The 17186-nt window shown below is 56.5% G+C and overlaps 2 protein-coding genes across 2 annotated transcripts; both read left to right on the forward strand.

Annotated features, from left to right (window-relative positions):
* The first annotated feature begins 1868 nt into the window (after nt 1–1868).
* Nucleotides 1869–7079, forward strand: AQP5 (aquaporin 5). Its single transcript, XM_036253000.1, has 4 exons — nt 1869–2322; nt 3938–4102; nt 4485–4568; nt 5358–7079. The coding sequence occupies exons 1-4, from the start codon at nt 1963–1965 to the stop codon at nt 5541–5543; spliced, it is 795 nt and encodes a 264-aa protein (XP_036108893.1). The 5' UTR covers nt 1869–1962; the 3' UTR covers nt 5544–7079.
* Nucleotides 7080–7685: 606 nt separating this feature from the next.
* AQP6 (aquaporin 6) lies at nt 7686–15656 on the forward strand. The gene is given in 6 exon segments (XM_036251521.1): nt 7686–7812; nt 13170–13188; nt 13190–13559; nt 14311–14469; nt 14730–14810; nt 15443–15656. Coding segments are annotated over 6 exon segments (954 nt in total). The 3' UTR covers nt 15641–15656.
* The last annotated feature ends 1530 nt before the right edge of the window (nt 15657–17186 follow it).

A 17186-nucleotide genomic window follows, 5' to 3' on the forward strand; every position in this document is an offset into this window, starting at 1 on the left:
AAAAAAAAAAAAAAAAAAGTCAGTGCCTTGATTTCAGGGTTGGCTAAAAATAAATAGGTTTTTAATGTCAAAAATAAATAAATAAAATAAAATTCTAATTGCAATATGAGGAAACTTTAGTTAGCTTTACTCTGTGCCAGGCACTGTGCTAAGTGCTTCCCAAGGACACACAATGGGGGTGTGTGTGTGTGTGTGTGTGTGTGTGTTGGGCGGGAGGTCTTGCCTGCAGTTCCTCTCCTGGGATCCTGAGGGTAATTCCCTACCCCTCCTCCAAGCCCTGGAGGGCACTCCAGCCTCATTCCCCACATGCCTAACGTGGAGACAGGAAAAGGGAGAGGTGGAGGAACGTGTGTAGCTCCTGGGAGCTCAGAGAGAGAGGGCAAAGACAGGAGGAGGGGTGGTGGGAACTGCAAGAAAGTGTCACCCAGTTCAGGAGTGGGAGAACCTGACTTTGAGGGCACTGGAAAAAGACCACATGTAAGAAAGAGAGACATGGGAATGAGATAGAGACAGACAGAAACCAAAAAATTAAGAAACAAAAAAATCATAGAAATGAAGAGGCAGGGCAATGGTGAAATAGAGAGGATAGAGAGACTGAGACAGAGAGACTAAGGCTAAGACTAAAAGGAAGGGGGGAACAGAAATGGAAAGGAGAGAGAGAGACTGAAGGGAGACTGCAAAGAAAGATAAAAAGTCTGAAAAAGACAGAGATTGGAGAAACAGACTAAAGGAGAAAGAGGAGAGGCAGATTGCAAGAGGGAGAGAAATCTTGAAGGACAAGGAGACTAAAGAGACTGGGAGGAGGAGGGCAGCAGAAGGTGGAGAAGAGGGAAAACCTGAGATCTAGGTGGGGGGCTTCGGAAAGGAAAGTGGGAGAGGCGAAGACGGCCTGGGAGGTCAGTGGTGCCCCGCAGCACCCCCCAACTCTGACCCCCAACCCAAGTCCCAGAGCCTCTTCCCTGACTTAAAACCGAACCCAGCCATGCCCCCTACCATCCCATGTACAAAGTGAACCCCTGGCCCCCACCTCCTTCGGAGACTCGCTGAGATCCCCAAGAGGGCTGTGCACGAGGGGTTGGGGTGGTTGCCTGGCAAAGGGCGCCTCCCAAGATCCACCGCCTCCTTCCAGGCGGCTGCCCTGAGGCTGCGGGGGGTCCCGGACGGCCAGGCGCGGGACAGGCCTTCACGGTGCCCGCTTTTCCCGAAACGCCCCCGCTCCAACCCCGGAGGCCCGCCTGGCCGGGGCCAGGGAGAAGCCCACGACAGCGGGACCGCCCGGCCCGGCCCGGCCCGGCCGCCCGCCCCGCCCCCGCCCCCGCCACCGGGCGGCCGGGAGCTGAGTGGCGCTGTCCTCAGGGGATCGCATCACTCCAGCTCCGTGGGGGTGAGTCTGGATAAGGATGCCTGGGTCGCAGGAGGAAAAGGAGGGGCTGGACCTGGGGCCCAAAGAGGAGAAATGAGGAAGACCACGGCCGGGAATAAAAGCCCGGCGGAGGCAGCCAGCCGGAGGTCGGAAGGACAGGGCGCCCGACAGAAGCCAAGTGTCCGCGGGAACCCGGACAAACCGCGCAGAGTTGAGCGTGGGAGCCGCCCGAGTGCACCATGCACGGGTCCCCCGACGCGGGGCCGGTGTACCACCCGGCCTGGGTCACGTGGCCCGGACAGGGCGCTTGCTGTCGGGGCGGGAGAACTCACGGGGCCCGGGGCAGTGGCGAGCCCGGGGCGGCCTCAAAGTTCCCTCCCTGCCAGCAGTGCTGGCTCCCGGGCGCGGGCGCCGCCCCCTGCCCCCCCGCTCCGGCCCAGCCCGGGGGCGCCCGCCCTCTATATAGCGCAGCCCGAAGGGGCCCGCGCCAGGCCAGCCGCGCAGAGGTCCCGGGACAGCGGGCCCCGCCTGGGAGCCAGCCCCCCGCCGCCGCCGCCCCGCAGGGCTGCCCCCGCTGCCTCACGGCCCCCACAGCCACCATGAAGAAGGAGGTGTGCTCCGTGGCCTTCATCAAGGCTGTGTTCGCCGAATTCCTGGCCACCCTCATCTTCGTCTTCTTCGGCCTCAGCTCGGCCCTTGAGTGGTCAGAGAAGCCCAGCATCCTCCAGATCGCGCTGGCCTTTGGCCTGGCCATAGGCACCCTGGCCCAGGCCCTGGGGCCCGTGAGCGGCGGCCACATCAACCCTGCCATCACACTAGCCCTCTTGGTGGGCAACCAGATCTCCCTGCTCCGGGCTGTCTTCTACGTGGTGGCCCAGCTGGTGGGCGCCATTGCTGGGGCAGGCATCGTCCGTGGGCTGGCACCAGACAAAGTCCGAGGCTTTCTGGCTGTCAACGAGGTGAGTGCCCACCGGACTGGGGGTGGGGCAGGGACCCTGGGGTGGACTAGAGACCAAGCCCCATACCCCATCTTAAGAAGATGCCACTGCCCTGGCCGGTTTGGCTCAGCGGTTAGAGCCTCGGCCATGGACCAAACAGTGGTGGGTTCCATTCCCGTCCTCAGGGGCACGTACCTCGTTGTGGTTCTTCCCTGCCCGGTTGGGGTTGTGGGGGTGGCAACCACTCTATGTGTCTCTCTCACACCGATGTTTCTCTCTCTTCCCCGTCCTCCCCCCCCCCCCATCTGAAGAGAAATAGAAAAACATCCTACGGTTAGGATTAAAAAAAAAAACGATGCCACTGAGTGGGCCACTACACACCCTTGCAGGGAAGGTGACAGCCTCCCAAGGCCAGGAAGATGAATCCCCAGGCTGGTGTGTGTCCCTGCTCAGCCTCCTGGTTCATACCCACCTCCTCTGCCAGCTCCCCTCCTGCTGCCCCTTCCTGGCTTCTCTCCTGGTGCCTATTGCCTCTCCTTTCTTACCAGAAACTTCAACCTCTTCTCCTGTCTCGCCCCTGAATTTTGCCTTTCTCTTGCACCCCTCAGAGCTCCTGTCTGTTCCTCAGCAGACTGGTTTTTGTTTTTTTTTGCCACGAGGTGTGTTTTATTTTCATTAATCATACAAATAATTTTCTACAGTATCCCAGGGCAAAAGGGAGAATTTGGCAGTCCGATTGGGGGTGAATGGGAGGGGTCCCCTCAGAGACCCACAGGCCGATGGCATGGGCGCAGAGTATCCGGGTTCACAGTGCAGTTTGTCACTCGTGTCCATCTTGCAAGTGGGGTGCCTTTTTCTCCACTCACGACTGGGATCTCAAAGATGACGGGGGTGGGGGATCCTCCAGGTTCTTAGGTCAGCAGACTGGTTTTGTGGAACCATCAGGGAGATGGGTTGCAGTCTTGGCTTCTGCTGACCCTGGCCGCTCTGGGTCTCATTTTTCTCAGCCATTACAGGGGATGGCCATCACCTACCACAGCGGGTGTCAAGGGATCCCATTTAGAGACCATACATGTGAACCCCTAATTATGTTCCAATGTGAAGTTCTTTGTTGAGTATTTGGTTCCTGTTCCTGTCTCTCTGCTGCCTCCCCCTTCCAAAGCCCCAAATTCAGCCCCCATGTCCCATGCAAACTGGGTTCATTAATCAAACACAGAGGAGGATTTTCTCGGCCATTGTCAAGCCGTGAGTCAGCCACACTGGAGAGACGGGTTTGAGGTTGGCATTGGCAGTGGATCAGGCGCAGGCAGGAGGTGGGCTGGGGGTGTGTAGACAAACTGGGCAGCTGCCCACAGGAGGGAGGGTAAATGCCAGCTTGTGGGGGTTGGAGACTGGGCAGAACCGTTGACAGGACTGTGTCCAGGAAAAGTTCCCCTCATACCACCCTTTGGACACAGGTCTGTGCTCCAAGCTTTGCATACACTGTGAAGTATGTAGTCTCTTTGGCAGATGACTTCCCTGACTTGACATGCACTGGGCTGTAGGTGTCCTTGGAGACCCTAAACCCATCTCCTCAAGCCCCTGGCTGTACAGCCAGAAGAAGGAGGGTCCTAACTCACCCACCCTCCTCTTGCAGCTCAAAAACGACACAACATCAGGCCAGGCCGTGGGGGTGGAGCTGATTCTGACCTTCCAGCTGGCACTCTGCATCTTCTCCTCTACCGACCCCCGTCGCACCAGCCCTGTGGGCTCCCCGGCCCTGTCCATTGGCCTGTCTGTCACACTGGGCCACCTTGTAGGGGTGAGTGGAGCTGCCATGTGGCTGGGGTTGTGGGGAGTCCCTTGAGGTAAATAATGGGGCCCTAGAGTAGTACCTCTCTGGACCAATGAGGCCAGCAGTTTGGGCCTGGAGTGGGGCTACTGTACTCTGTCCCAGACTTGAGCCCTGCAAACCTCCTGTAGCCTGAGGGAAGATGGGAATAAGTGGGAGTTGGGGTGGGGGCAGGAAACCAAGCCCGAGCTCAGGACAGAGAAGAGAGGAGTGCATAGGGACCTGTGGAGGGAGATCTTCCGTTGGAGATCAGTTTGAGCCCCTAGACTGCTGGGTGACCCTGGGAGATTGGGGGCCCTGGGGGAGTAGACATGCACTTTGCCCTCCTCACCGCCTCCCTCTCTCTGTCCAGATCTATTTCACCGGCTGCTCCATGAACCCAGCCCGCTCTTTCGGCCCCGCAGTGGTCATGAATAAGTACAGCCCTGCACACTGGGTGAGTCTGGGCCTCCCTAGATCCCTGGCAATGAGGACCTGGACGCCCAGCTGCAGCTATCTGGACTTTCTGGGTGCTGTGGCCCAGAGTTTTGGGGTGGGCCTGGGGAGCAGTGGCTGGAGAGAGGACACAGTAGGGAATAGGATGTAGTCAGAACATTGGCAGGGATAGATTTATATGGACAAAGAGACCCTTGTTGGGGGGTGGGAGGGACTATGCTTGTCTGTTCCTTTAGGAAGGGAGGGGATCTCCACCTCTAGGTTGATCTCTGAGGATTTTGTCTGTTCCTCTGAAAGTCTGTGTGTCTGTCTTCTCTGATGTTTTATTTGTCTGTCCCTGTTGAGGATTTGGGACAGTTTTCCTTCCTGTGAGTCTGTCCCTCTGGACAATCTGAAACCTCCTTTGAGAGTTCATGGTCTCCCTCCAGAGTCAGTCTCTATCCCCATGTAGAAGGGAGAGGAGTTCTCTTCATCTCTCTGAGGATCTATATGTCTGTTCCCTCTGAAGATTCATTTATCTCTCTTTAGAGTAGGGTTGGAGGGGTGCTGGCCATTGAGGGATCTGTCTGTCTGCTTTGGGGATGTGGGTGTCTGTGGTCGTCCCTATCACTGGGGAGAGGGGTGTCAGTATATCTGTCCCTGAGGTGGGAGGAAGCCTTTCCTTCTGGAAGTCTGTCTGTCTGTCTCCTCTGAGGGTCCATGAGTCTGTCCTCTGGAGCAGGTGTGGGGGATAGTTGTTGGTCTCTGAGGCTTGGGGCTCAGCCCCCTGAAGCTGTCCTGTCTCCACCAGGTATTCTGGGTGGGACCCATCGTGGGGGCTGCCCTGGCTGCCATCCTCTACTTCTACCTGCTCTTCCCCAATTCCCTGAGCCTGCGTGAGCGTGTGGCTGTCGTCAAGGGCACGCACGAGCCTGAAGAGGACTGGGAGGAGCAGAGGGAGGAGCAGAAGAAGACCATGGAGCTGACTGCCCACTGACCAGCGTCAGGGGCCAGGCCCTCGCCTATGAACTGCAGGGGAGGGGGGGGGGACTACACACACACACACACACACACACACAGCAAAGCTTCCTTCCCCCACAGCTGGGTCCTCTGGGCTGGGGAGGAGGTATTGGCTCCCCAGGCTGCAGTTAGAATTGGAGCGGGAACCCATGATAGGACTCTTGGGGTGGGGGTCAGGAGCTGGGGTCTGATAGGAGGGAGGTGTCTCACTGAGACAGGACAGGCTGCTGCCATGAGTTCAGACCTCAGAGATTGGGAACACAGCACCAAGCTCTCAGGCTGCCCCAGGGGGAGGCCAGGAAGCGATGGCCTGCATTCTTCACCCCCCACTCTCCCAGCCCCTCCTCAAGAGCCAGAGGGAGACAGCTCCTTAGGAGGGAGGCAGTCGGGTTCATTTAATGCTGCCTTATTTATTTCTGCTTATGGATGTGTGGGCTGCTTGGAGTGGGGGCTTCCCAGTAAACCACTGACATTCATATTCTGCCTCATCTCCCCCTAGAAGCCTCTCCTTGGACACTTAGGCCCATCAACTCTCCTCTTTGTCACCCTACACCTTCCCCCAATGGCTCCACAGTCCTCTATGGAAAGACAGGGAAGCTGAGGCCAGGGGAGGCCTAGAGTCAGATATGGGGGTGGGAAGAGCAAGAGAGGGGTTGGGGAGAGGGAGAGGGACCAAATATAGAAAGAGTTAGAGGTCAGGAAAAGGCAGTGGGAGAGAGAAGGAGGCATCCTCTTCACTCAGTCTCCCGCCTGCACACCCCTCCCACCTCAGCTATGTCCAGTCCCTGCCACTTGAGGAGGGTATGACAGGCAGGGTGGAGGAGAAGTGAACCAGCCTGCAGCCCCGTCAGATGCCAAGGGGGTGACCAGCCAGGTCTGTCATCAGGAAGGAGGCACAGGCCTGGACTCCCCTCTTTACACCTCAGTGTTCCAAAGAGGAGCTATGCTGGGAGCCTGTGCTCAGAGACAGCAGCAGCACCCCTGCCCCCACCACACACACACACACACACACACACACACACACACCCAGAAGCTGCACCTGGCCTACCTCTTTTCTGGCCTCTTCCCAGTCTCTGCAGGCCAGTGTCCCTACCATCTTCCCTCTAGGCCCACAGCTCTGCCCTCACCGGCTCTTGTCTCCTTGCCACTGACCCACTGACATTCCTTAGGAAACTGCCTTAATTCACCAAACCTCCATCTATTAAGCTATAAAATGAGGATTAAAACTGCTTCCTTCAGAGTGTTGTGGGGATCAGATGAGATGAGAGAGTGAGATTCCTAGGACCCGTCTGCTGTCTGTGGGGAAAGGGTGGAATGCTGATGAGCAGCTCAGGACACTGCATCATAGTTAAGGAGCCTGACCTGGGGTCCAAGTGCTGATGCACAACTTTGGGTAACATAAACTCTCTGAGTTCTAATGACCTCATCTGTAAAATGGGGCCACTTGTACTCATGGGTGGTTGTGAGGACAAAATGAGACAATGGTTGGAAATAAAACCTTTGTGCAAACAGGGCCGGGCTCTTCAGAGTGAGTGCTCAATAAGTGTGAAAAGAAGCTGGTGTGGCCCTGGCCGGTTTGGCTCAGCAGTTAGAGCATCGGCCTGTGGTCCGGAGAGACCCGGGTTCGGTTCCCGCTAAGGGCACGTACCTCGGTTGCAGTTTGTCCCCTGCCCTGGTTGGTCATGCGGGTGGCAGCCACTCGATGTGTCCCTTTCATGTCGATGTTTCTCTCTCTCTCTCTTCCTCTCTCTCCCTCCCACTCTATCTGAACAAAAAATGGAAAAAATGTCCTCGGGTGAGGATTAAAAAAAAAAAGAAGAAGAAGCTGGTGTGTACACACCTGAAACGCTGGCCACACCCCAGTTCTGGGGCCTCGGCTCTCCAGAAAGTGTTTGAACCTGAACTCTGGCTTTTCTCTTGTGTAAGAACCTTGCTCCAAAGTCTTCAGTTTTGCCGTAGAAGTGGAGGGGCCAGGAGGACTAGGAGGTGAACAGAGAAGAGGTGGGAGAGTCTGTACACCCTGCTGGCGAGGGTCAGCCCCAGGGTCTGGGGGTGAGGTTGGCAGTCTCCAGCCCTCCTCCACACTTGAGTCTAGTATCTGTGAGTGGGAGCGGCAACCATGATGCCCTGCCCTGTCTGCCTCACCAGCATGCAGTTAACAACAAAAGGCAGTATTCCGGTGAAAACCTGTGGAAAGGAGCAGCCCCCACCCTCTAGCTCCGGCCCCCAGCCAGTCCTGGCCGCAAGTGCCAGCTCCGACCAGCAGGGGGAGACCTCGTCCACCGAATACACGACTGCTGCGCTTCTCTTCACGAATCCTGGGTCTGGGCTCCAGCCGGATGGAGCATGGGGGATAGAGAACACGGGGAGTCTCTCAGGCCTGGGTTCCCTGGGGCCACCCGGAAGCAGCTACTCGCAGTCCACCCACACCCCACTATCCGAGACAGGGTGCAGAAGAGAAGGAGTCCCTTTCCCTCTCAGTCTCCACAAGACTCAGGAGCAGGCACAGCCATGACTGGAAGGCTGACCTCTCCTCCAGCCCAGCAACTTGCATTTCGTTCTCTGACAGGTGGGCCTCTGGGTGAGTGAGCTACCCAGTCCGAGGGAGTTCCGGGCCCTGCCAAAGGGCGAGGGTCCACCTAGGGCTTTGGACCGACAAGTAGCGGCAGTCGGGCTTTGTGGCCAGCAGAGGGCGCTGTACTCCGTGGTGGATGATCCTCCACGTGCTGCTAGGTCCGGGCTCAGAGACCTGCGCACAGAGACATGCACGCCCAACCCCGCTTATCCACATTGGCATTTAGCTGGGCCGAGGGGCTGCGTCTTCTCGACTTGGGCTGCTCTTTCTATGCGTGCGATGGCCACGTCAGCCCTCCCCATTTGTGTTCTGGCTCCATGTGTTCTCCCAGAGGCACACGTGTGTGTCACACCCAAGCACACATGCCCAGTCACCTCTCTGACCTGCTCCACCTGAAGATGGAACCCAGAAAGAGCCTTGGTTCTCCCCTAAGAGGCTTCCTCCTCCTCCCACTCCCCCTCTTCCCGAAGGGGCTCCCAATTTTCACCGGGTAGGAAGGTAGACATGGTGACATGATGGAGAGATGGAGGAGGACTGGGGGTGACGGCAGAGAATGGACGGAGGTTGGCTGTCTAGATGGATGGACAGGAGGGGCTGCAAAAAGGTCAGCTCTCTCAGCCCCTCTCTAAGTATCAGTTTCTTCCCGTCTGATGAGGATGAGATCAGACTTCCTTCCCTGTCACATTTTGTGGGGATTGGTGAGATGATATGAGGGAAGCTACCTTGAATTCTTCCCTTTCTGTCATGTGTTTAATGTCCCTCCTCTTCTTTCCTGATACCTTCATCCTTCTTGTTCCATCATCTCCCCCAAGCCCCGGTCCTCTGTCAGAGCTCACAGTGCCCCTTGTGCGCGCACGCACATACACACACACACACACACACACACACCCCTTTCCACGGAGATATCCACCCCAGCGTCTGGGGAGCCCAGAGACAGGCCTCCGGGAGCTCACAGCACACAGCCACCTGACAGGCAGCTGTAGGTTGCTAGGTGTGGGGCCTTGGCAAAAGGCCTCTGAGCATGTGACCTCCAAGAGTGGCACTGGAGCCCAGGACTGGCTGGGCCTGGCAAGGTGCTGACTGGAACTGGAGCAAGCCCTGGTCAATGGCTGGCTGGCCTCAGGGGGTGAAGGACCTTGTCCCAGGCCAAGTAGGACCCCAGGAGGCTCTGTTCTAGGCCAGCCAGAAACAGGGCTACCACTGTACTTAATGCTCTCAGTCTCCAGGGTCCAGAGCAGGGACCGCAGGTGCTGCTCATCCTGGAGCTGCCGCAGCAGCAAGGACCCTTCCCACCCCAGCCATCCTCACAGCTGTCTCACTGGAGAGGGGAGAGGAGTGGCAATTCTAATAACCAACATTTTCTGACTCAGAGACACTCCCCTAGGTATTGGCGCATTCATTCCTAGCGGCATGTGGGGAAGTGGGCATTTTAATCTCCATTTTATAAGGGGGAAAACTGAAGTGCCAGAAGTTAAGCATTGGCCAGGGGCACGGTGTGCATGGCAATGTTCACATGCGTTCACTTATCAAAGTTCTCAGCAGATAGGCTTTCCTGTTGTTTGGTATACAGGGACAGAAACGGAGGCTGGGTGTGATATAGGGACTGGTGTCTGTTCCCAATCCCTACATGGCCCTGTCTGAGGGGAGGGAAGAAGAGAGATGCCCTTGAGTTTCTTTGGGACAGCCCCTAGGCAGAGAACCCACGGTGCCAGGGAGAATGCCACCCACACTGCCTATTCCTTCATCCCTTGAGTATTTTTTTTAAACTTTTTTTCTTTATTGATTTTAGAGACAGAAGAAGGGAGAGGAGAGGGAGATAGAAACATCAATGAGAACATTGATTGGCCTCCTCCTGCATGCCCAGGGGTTTGGCCCACAACCTGGGCATGTGCCCTAACTTGGAATCAAACCGGCAACCTCTTGGTGCATAGGTCAATGCTCAACCACTGAGCCACACCAGCCGGGCATCCCTTGAGTATTTATTGAAAGAATCCTCTAAGCCAGGAAAGAACAGGAGTCTGCACTGGAACAGTGGAGGCCATGAGGAGGCTGAAGCCAGAAGTAGCTGCTGGCTTTGCTCAAGCCCAGCTTCTCCATGTGGCTCACCTTGATTCTGCTGGAAAGGAAAATTGGGGCAGGCTTCATGGAGGAATTAGACTTGAACAAAGTCTTAAAACAGAGACAAAGAGGAAAGGCCTTCCAAATTCATGGTCTCTCCAATATTTTGAGATTACCAGGCATGATATAAAAAAAGCCAGGAGAGGGAGAAGTGCAAACCACAGATGAGACTGGGAATGGCTGAGAGATGGTTCCATTGCTCAGAGTCGAGAACACCGGGACATGAGGAAGGGCGGCCTCCTCTGCAGGGGCACAGGGGAGCTGGTGAGGGCATGGGGCAGCCACCAGTGAGTTTGTGGCTGGAAAGGAAGGGCGGAAAGAAGTATTGCCTGCTAGCTTGGATTTCTGGTGGGACAGAAGGCAAGTTGATCTGCTGGAAGAAAGCCAGAGAGAGTGGGGTACTTGAAGACAGTGGGGACATTTAGAGTAGGCCTTAGAAGAATGGGGAGAGAGCCATGAGGGATGGTGTAAGGATTGCTGAATAGAGCTGCGACCCCTAGAGGCCAGAGAGATGGCCTTGTCATGGCGGAGGTCTGCATGGCTGGGCGAGTGTCTCCAGCAGGCTCAGCAGTGCAGACGGTAGGCAGGGGGGTATGAGAATGAGAATGGAGAGATGGGGATAGAGAGAAAAGGAAGCTAGGACAGTGGGGCACTAAGGTGAGTTGCCAGGGCATCTGGCTGGAGAAGGTAGGGTGAAGTCAGGTTGGCTGGGAGACCAGGAGGGGGTTAAGGGAGGGATTTACTGTGACTGAGATGAGGGAGGGAGGGTGGACAGAGCCTGTGATCAGAGCTGGGATGTTTCACTGGAGACTTCAGCGGGCTCAGCCCAGGTAAGAGTGGGTATAAGACCAAAGGAATGGCCAGCTGAACAGAAGCATATGTGAAAGTCACCTGCCTCCAGGTCAAGAAATCAGTGAAGCAGGGGCCTGCCCACTCCTCCTGCTTTATCCCTCTCAAGTAGCCAATAAAAGCACAGACTTAGCTAAAAAGAAGAAAAAAAAACTTTTATTCACTCATTCGTTCAACAATTATTTATTGAGCACCTACTATGACCAATCCCTGTGCAAAACACTACATGTAGGAATGAGCAAAACTTGGCTCTTGCCCCCTCAGGGGCTCCCTGTCTCCCTGGGAGACACGTTATCACCATGGCAACACCTTGTGACAACTAGTACACAGAAATGCCCTGGTGTGGTGGGAGCACACATAGGGGCCTCGCCCAGGAAAGGAGGAGGTGACATCAAAGCTGAGCCTTAGGGTTGGGTTAGGGTTACCCAAGCGAAGGAAGCTGGAAGGGCTCTCCGAGAAGAGAGAGCATCCTCCAAGGAGAGACCAGCTTGGAGTGCCCCAGAACTACTAGCCATTTGGTGAAGCCAGAAGGTAAAGAGCGAGGCACGGAGTGGGGAGAGGTGAGCAGGACCCCAGAGGGCCTCACAGAGGGGACAGGGGCTTTAACAGAGGAACAGCAGGATCAGATTTGCATTTTAGACAGATCACTTGGCAGCAGGGTGGATAATTGGTTGGAGCAGAGAAGGAGCAGACAGAAAGAATGTTAAAGGCTGCGGGGCAACAGGGGTGGCACGAAGAGAGAACATTCAAGAAACTTTCAGGACTCAAAAATCAGCAGGACTAGATGCCTCTAGTGGATGAGGCAGGAGGGAAGAAGGGTCAAGGATGCTTCCCAGGTGCCTCCAACCAGCTGGAGAAAACAGGAGGAGTGCATTTGGAGGAACAGGAGAGGATCTCATTTTGAGACAGGTTCTGTTTGATGGGCCTGAGGACAACCAGGGGACATCCACTGGGCAGGTAGCTATGCCCAGAGGCGAGGTCCTGGCACCCAGATGTGGTTAAGAGGTGAAGACTGTGTTATTGTAACAGCTCAGCAGATTCTTCTTAGGGAGGGAATACCTTTGTTTGAGTAAGTGCCTTGATACACTGCTAAGAATAAAAGGGCAGAGCCTAGGGCATGAGTGACCTTAAGGCCAGAATAGCCGCAAAAATGACTCAGCTGCTCTGAGTGAGATGTTAAGAAGTATTGTTTTGGCCCCTGAGAAAGGGAGCAGAGAATGTAGGGGTGGGGCTGAGGAGGGAGAGGGAGTGAGGGAAACAGGGACAGAGAAGGGGTGCGTGACCAGTGGAAATTTCCCAGGCGTGCAGCAGAGGCACCCACTGCCCTGTGTGTCTCTGATTAGCTGTGGAACAAACCTGTCTTCCGTCTGTCCCTCTGTCCCCACAGGCCCACGTCCATTCACATCTGCTTTCTGAGAGTGGGGTTTAGGTGGGACCGGAGGAGAGAACTTCATTTTACATCTGGATTTGTGGGTTACAGATAGTGTGAGCCCATCTGGAGGCAGAGCCTACAGGCAGAGGGACCAGGAGAACAGGAACCCCCCCCTTCCCCCACCCCCGGATGCACAGGACCCTCTGAAGCAGGCCTTGGGGTCGGGAACCAGTGGTCTTGCTCTGTCTAAGCTGACACCAGGGATGTGAGCACCCTGGAATCCCGGGCACCTACTGCCCTCAGGCTGGGCCTCTGCCCGCAGCAGAGTTGGGCCTGTCCAGCTTGGAAACCTCCCTGGAGGTTCCAGGTCAGCACCCTGGGACCATGCCCCCCGCCCCCCCCCCCCCCCCGGCTGTCAGGTGAGCTGAGTGGAACAGGCATGTGAGCACCACCCCCACGCCTCCCACCCCCCGACACACATAACCCCGCCAGCACAGCCTTGCCAGCCTGACAGCACAGTCCTGGGCAGCAGTGCCAAGGCGGAGCTGCAGGTGGCGGCCAGTGAAGCCTCCACACAGGGAGACGCCAGAGACAAGAGACCAGAGGAGACGAGGAGACAGAGGCAAGGGAAACCGACAGAGGCCCTGGGAGCAGGAGGTGGCAGCCAGCACTCCAGGACCTACACGCAGTGGAGCCAGGAGGGTACAGCGCGCAGGATGCTGGGGTGCCGGCTCTGGATGTCCATCAGCAAGGCGCTGTTCGCCGAGTTCCTGGCCACAGGGCTGTACGTGTTCTTCGGTGTGGGTTCGGCTATGCGCTGGCCCGCAGCGCTTCCCTCTGTGCTGCAGGTCGCCATCACCTTCAACCTGGTCACCGCCATGGTTGTGCAGGTCACCTGGAAGGCCAGTGGGGCCCACGTCAACCCCGCGGTGACGCTGGCCTTCCTCTTGGGCTCCAAGATCTCCCTGCCCTGCGCTGTGGCCTATGTGGCTGCCCAACTGGTGGGAGCCATTGTGGGGGCTGCTCTGCTTTACAGGGTCACACCAGGGGACATCCGAGAGACCCTCGGGGTCAATGTGGTAAGTGCAGGGAGGGGCACCTGGTGGGGTCAGGAGGGAGGTGACTAAACAGGTGGTAAGGGTGAAGGGTCAGCGAAGAAAGGGGTCGTGAGGTAACCACTCGGGCACCTGCTTCACACCTGCTCTGTGCAGGGTGTGACCCAGGGGTCAGACTGTGGCTTCAGTGACGGCAGAGCGGGAATGGCATTGAGTGTGAGGGACAGGTGGGAGAGACCACACTAAGGGGCAGGAGTCTGAGGACCAGGCATTTAAGGGCTGGGGGAGCCAGGGAGGGCTGGGGCTGGGGGTGGCAGGGACCCTGCATACACCTCATCTCCCCGCCACAGCCCCCATGTTCCCCGCTCCTCTGCTTTCCCAGTTCCCTCCCTCCCCAGCACCCTAAGGCCTGTTTCACTGCCCCCCCTCCAGATTCCCCTCATCATCTCTGTTCCACCTACTTTCCCAAATCTCCTCCTTCCATTCCCACCCAAGTGTCCTCCCAATCAGCTTGCAAACATGCACCCCAGCTTGTCTGTGCCTCCCCTTTCCCACCGGCCCTGAGCCCCTGCCACCCCCTACATCACTGGCCCCAGCCAGCCTTTGGGGTGGGAGGGGCGACCCCGCTGCAGGGAGTGGGTGGCCACTGCGCAGTTCTCCCTAAGTCCTGGAACTGGCCGTGGTGAGATGTCACCCCTTACAGAGAGGAAATGAGGTGGGGGGTCACCAGCGCCTGGCAGAGCCCCTGTGGATCCAGGGTAACCCTCTCACCCAGGTGCAAAGCAGTGTCTCAACTGGCCAGGCAGTGACGGTGGAGCTGGTTCTGACCCTGCAGCTGGTGCTCTGTGTCTTTGCTTCCACTGACCACCGGCAGGCCTCGGCTTCCCCGGCCACCATGATTGGGATCTCTGTGGCACTGGGCCACCTCATTGGGGTAAGGGGCAAACGGGACACCATGCATGTGCACACATTGCTCCCTCCTGGGGGGCGGCTGCAGGGGCCCTGAAGGCCATAAATGTCCCTCCCTTAGCCCCTCATGCCTCGGGGCCAAGGCTGTGCCCCACTCTCCAGACCCAGGGTATGATGCTGGAGAGGCCAAGGCAGGAGCTGGGTCTGAACCAAGGCAGAGAGGACTGTCCCCTCCCAGGCCTGCCTTAAGCCTCTTCACACCCCAAACCCACACTCACTCCCCAGATCTACTTCACTGGCTGTTCCATGAACCCAGCCCGCTCCTTTGGTCCTGCTGTCATCGTTGGGAAGTTCGAAGTCCACTGGGTAAGACCCTCTGCTGGCAGCCATGGCGGGGTGAGGGGCAGGTAGGGGCAATAGGGACTGTGGCTTCACCAGCAGCAGGCAGGCAAGTCTCCCTGCCACAGACCAACTTGACCCCCCGAGAGAGGTTTCCCTGGGCTCAGAAGACCAGGGCGAGCATCCTGGCTTGTACTTCCTTCCCTTCTAGCTTCAGTAGCCCAGGGTACCCAGTGGCTGGCAAGAAATTGGCCAGGGCAGGAACCACAGCCCTGGGCCTCAAGTCCTGGCTGTTTCCTTATTCACTTTCTCCAGCTGGACCAATTTCCAAACTTGGATAAAGAAAAAGACAAACAGAAATAGACACTCACATCAGCAAAGATAGGAACACTGGCCAGCGCTCCTGGCTGGTACAGGGAGGTGAGAGGAGGGAGAAAGGAGTGGTGAGGAGACTGGCCCCGTGGGCGAAAAGATCCCCTCTCCTGCAGGGACTTGTTTGGGGTGGGGGCGGGATTCGTGCTTCTCAAATTTGCCACAAATTTTAGACAGCTCAGGGGTTCCTGGGAGACCAGTCAACACTGGGGAAGCAGGCATGGGTCTCAAAGCCACCCTATGATCCCGAGAGCTCCTAACAGGTGCCCACTTCTCTGCTTCCTCAGATCTTCTGGTTAGGACCCCTGACCGGGGCTATCCTGGCTTCACTGATCTACAACTTTATCCTGTTTCCTGACACCAAGACCCTGGCCCAGCGGCTGGCCATCTTCATAGGCACTGTGAAGATAGAGAAGGTGGAAGAGGTGGAGCCCCAGTCCAGTCCAGGGGACACCCAAATGGAGAATGTGTGTCAAATAGCATAGAACTTGGCCCCTGCCCTCAGGCTTCTGAGAGGAGCCCCATACGTTGGCATCATGCCCTGTACAACCAGATTTCAGGTTTTCTGAGGGAACAGGCGTTTTAAGGGTATGTAGGGAGGCTTGGCCTCTTGCCCTAACAGGTTGGGCAGGGGATGCCAATCCCTCTCCTAGGCATTACATTCCTACATAGAATGTGGGGAGCAAATCTGTTCAGTCTCCTCCTTGTCCATCCCCTAATGGGACAGAGCAGAGTGAGGCAGGGAAACTGACGATTGCCCTCCCCTTCTCTCCATCTGGACTCCAGATCCCCATGTCTTGGAAAGGAGTTAGAGCCCAGCTAGCCAGTATGCTTAGAGACTGAGGGCTAAAGGACTCTCAGGGACCCGCAACTCTTCACCCCACCCTTGGGGAGGAAGGGGCCAGAAGACTTGGGGCTCCCCACAGGGATGTCTCTGCTCTTGGGTACAGTTTGAAGGGCTATGGCTCCCCCCCTCAGACTGGGGGCTTCCAGAGGAGAAAGATTGCCCTCCCGATAGATCTTCATTCCTCACTACCCAAAGGCTCAGGAGAGGACCCCACCCTCGGGAAGAGCTGACAGAGAGGAGGTTTTTCTGGGGCTAGCAGAGGAACAGGCTATGTGCAGGGAGGTTTGAGCCAGACTGCCAATTCCGTGCCCGTGCACTGGGTGCCCTCAGCCAGGTTTGGTTTTTCCAGGGCAAGCTCTTTAGGATGTTTGCCCATCTTCCACCCACAGTCCTGTTCACAAGAACAATTCTGAGAGGGGAGGGCCCCAGCCCCCAGCCCAGCCCTCGGTCCACATCCTGGGCCACAGAAGCTGTCTCCAGCCTCATCCTCAGGTCTGCCGGGACACCCCAAAAACTGTTGAATAAGCCGCAAGGATGGTAGGAGTGACCCAGAAAACAGTTTCAGTTCAGGCCTCTGAAGGACCACGGCAGTCTCAACTGGTTTGTTAGTATTTACAAGCTGCTGCAAGTCGACTATGTCCATGACTTGGGACTCTATCTTGATCTCAGCTTCCTCAGATATTAAATGGGCACAAGCCTCCCCCAGAGACTGCTGTGAAAATGAACAAGAAATTGGAAAATGTTTTTGGAAGTTAAAATGTTAGAAAAACAAAGCCAATAAATGATGATTATTGCTGCTATTACTGTAATTATTGGGTTTGAATACAATTGCTGTTGATAATGAGAGGGAAATAGATGATTGAGAAGAGAATAAGTTTCTCATTTTATCTGCTTCAATTGTGGGGGCCCTGCCTCCTCCTCTCTGCTGGGTCTACTGACCTGGGACTTTGTGAGTATGTGTGGGGTGAGTGTGTGTGGAGCTTTGTGAGGGGGTGGGGTGTTGGGGGAGGGACCCTGGAATGAAGAGACAAACCAATAAAAGTCAGTTCTCATCTCTATGGTGCCCATCACCATGGTATTCTGAGATGCAGCAATCAAATCCATAAAATAGATAGGTCCTTTTCCATGATGTCTCCAAAGGGGCTGGGGTGGGGAGGGGCTGCCACAGTCTTCCAAGGGCTGGG

Source organism: Molossus molossus, unplaced genomic scaffold (assembly GCF_014108415.1).
Source record: "Molossus molossus isolate mMolMol1 unplaced genomic scaffold, mMolMol1.p scaffold_m16_p_10, whole genome shotgun sequence".
In the NCBI taxonomy this organism is placed as follows: domain Eukaryota; kingdom Metazoa; phylum Chordata; class Mammalia; order Chiroptera; family Molossidae; genus Molossus; species Molossus molossus.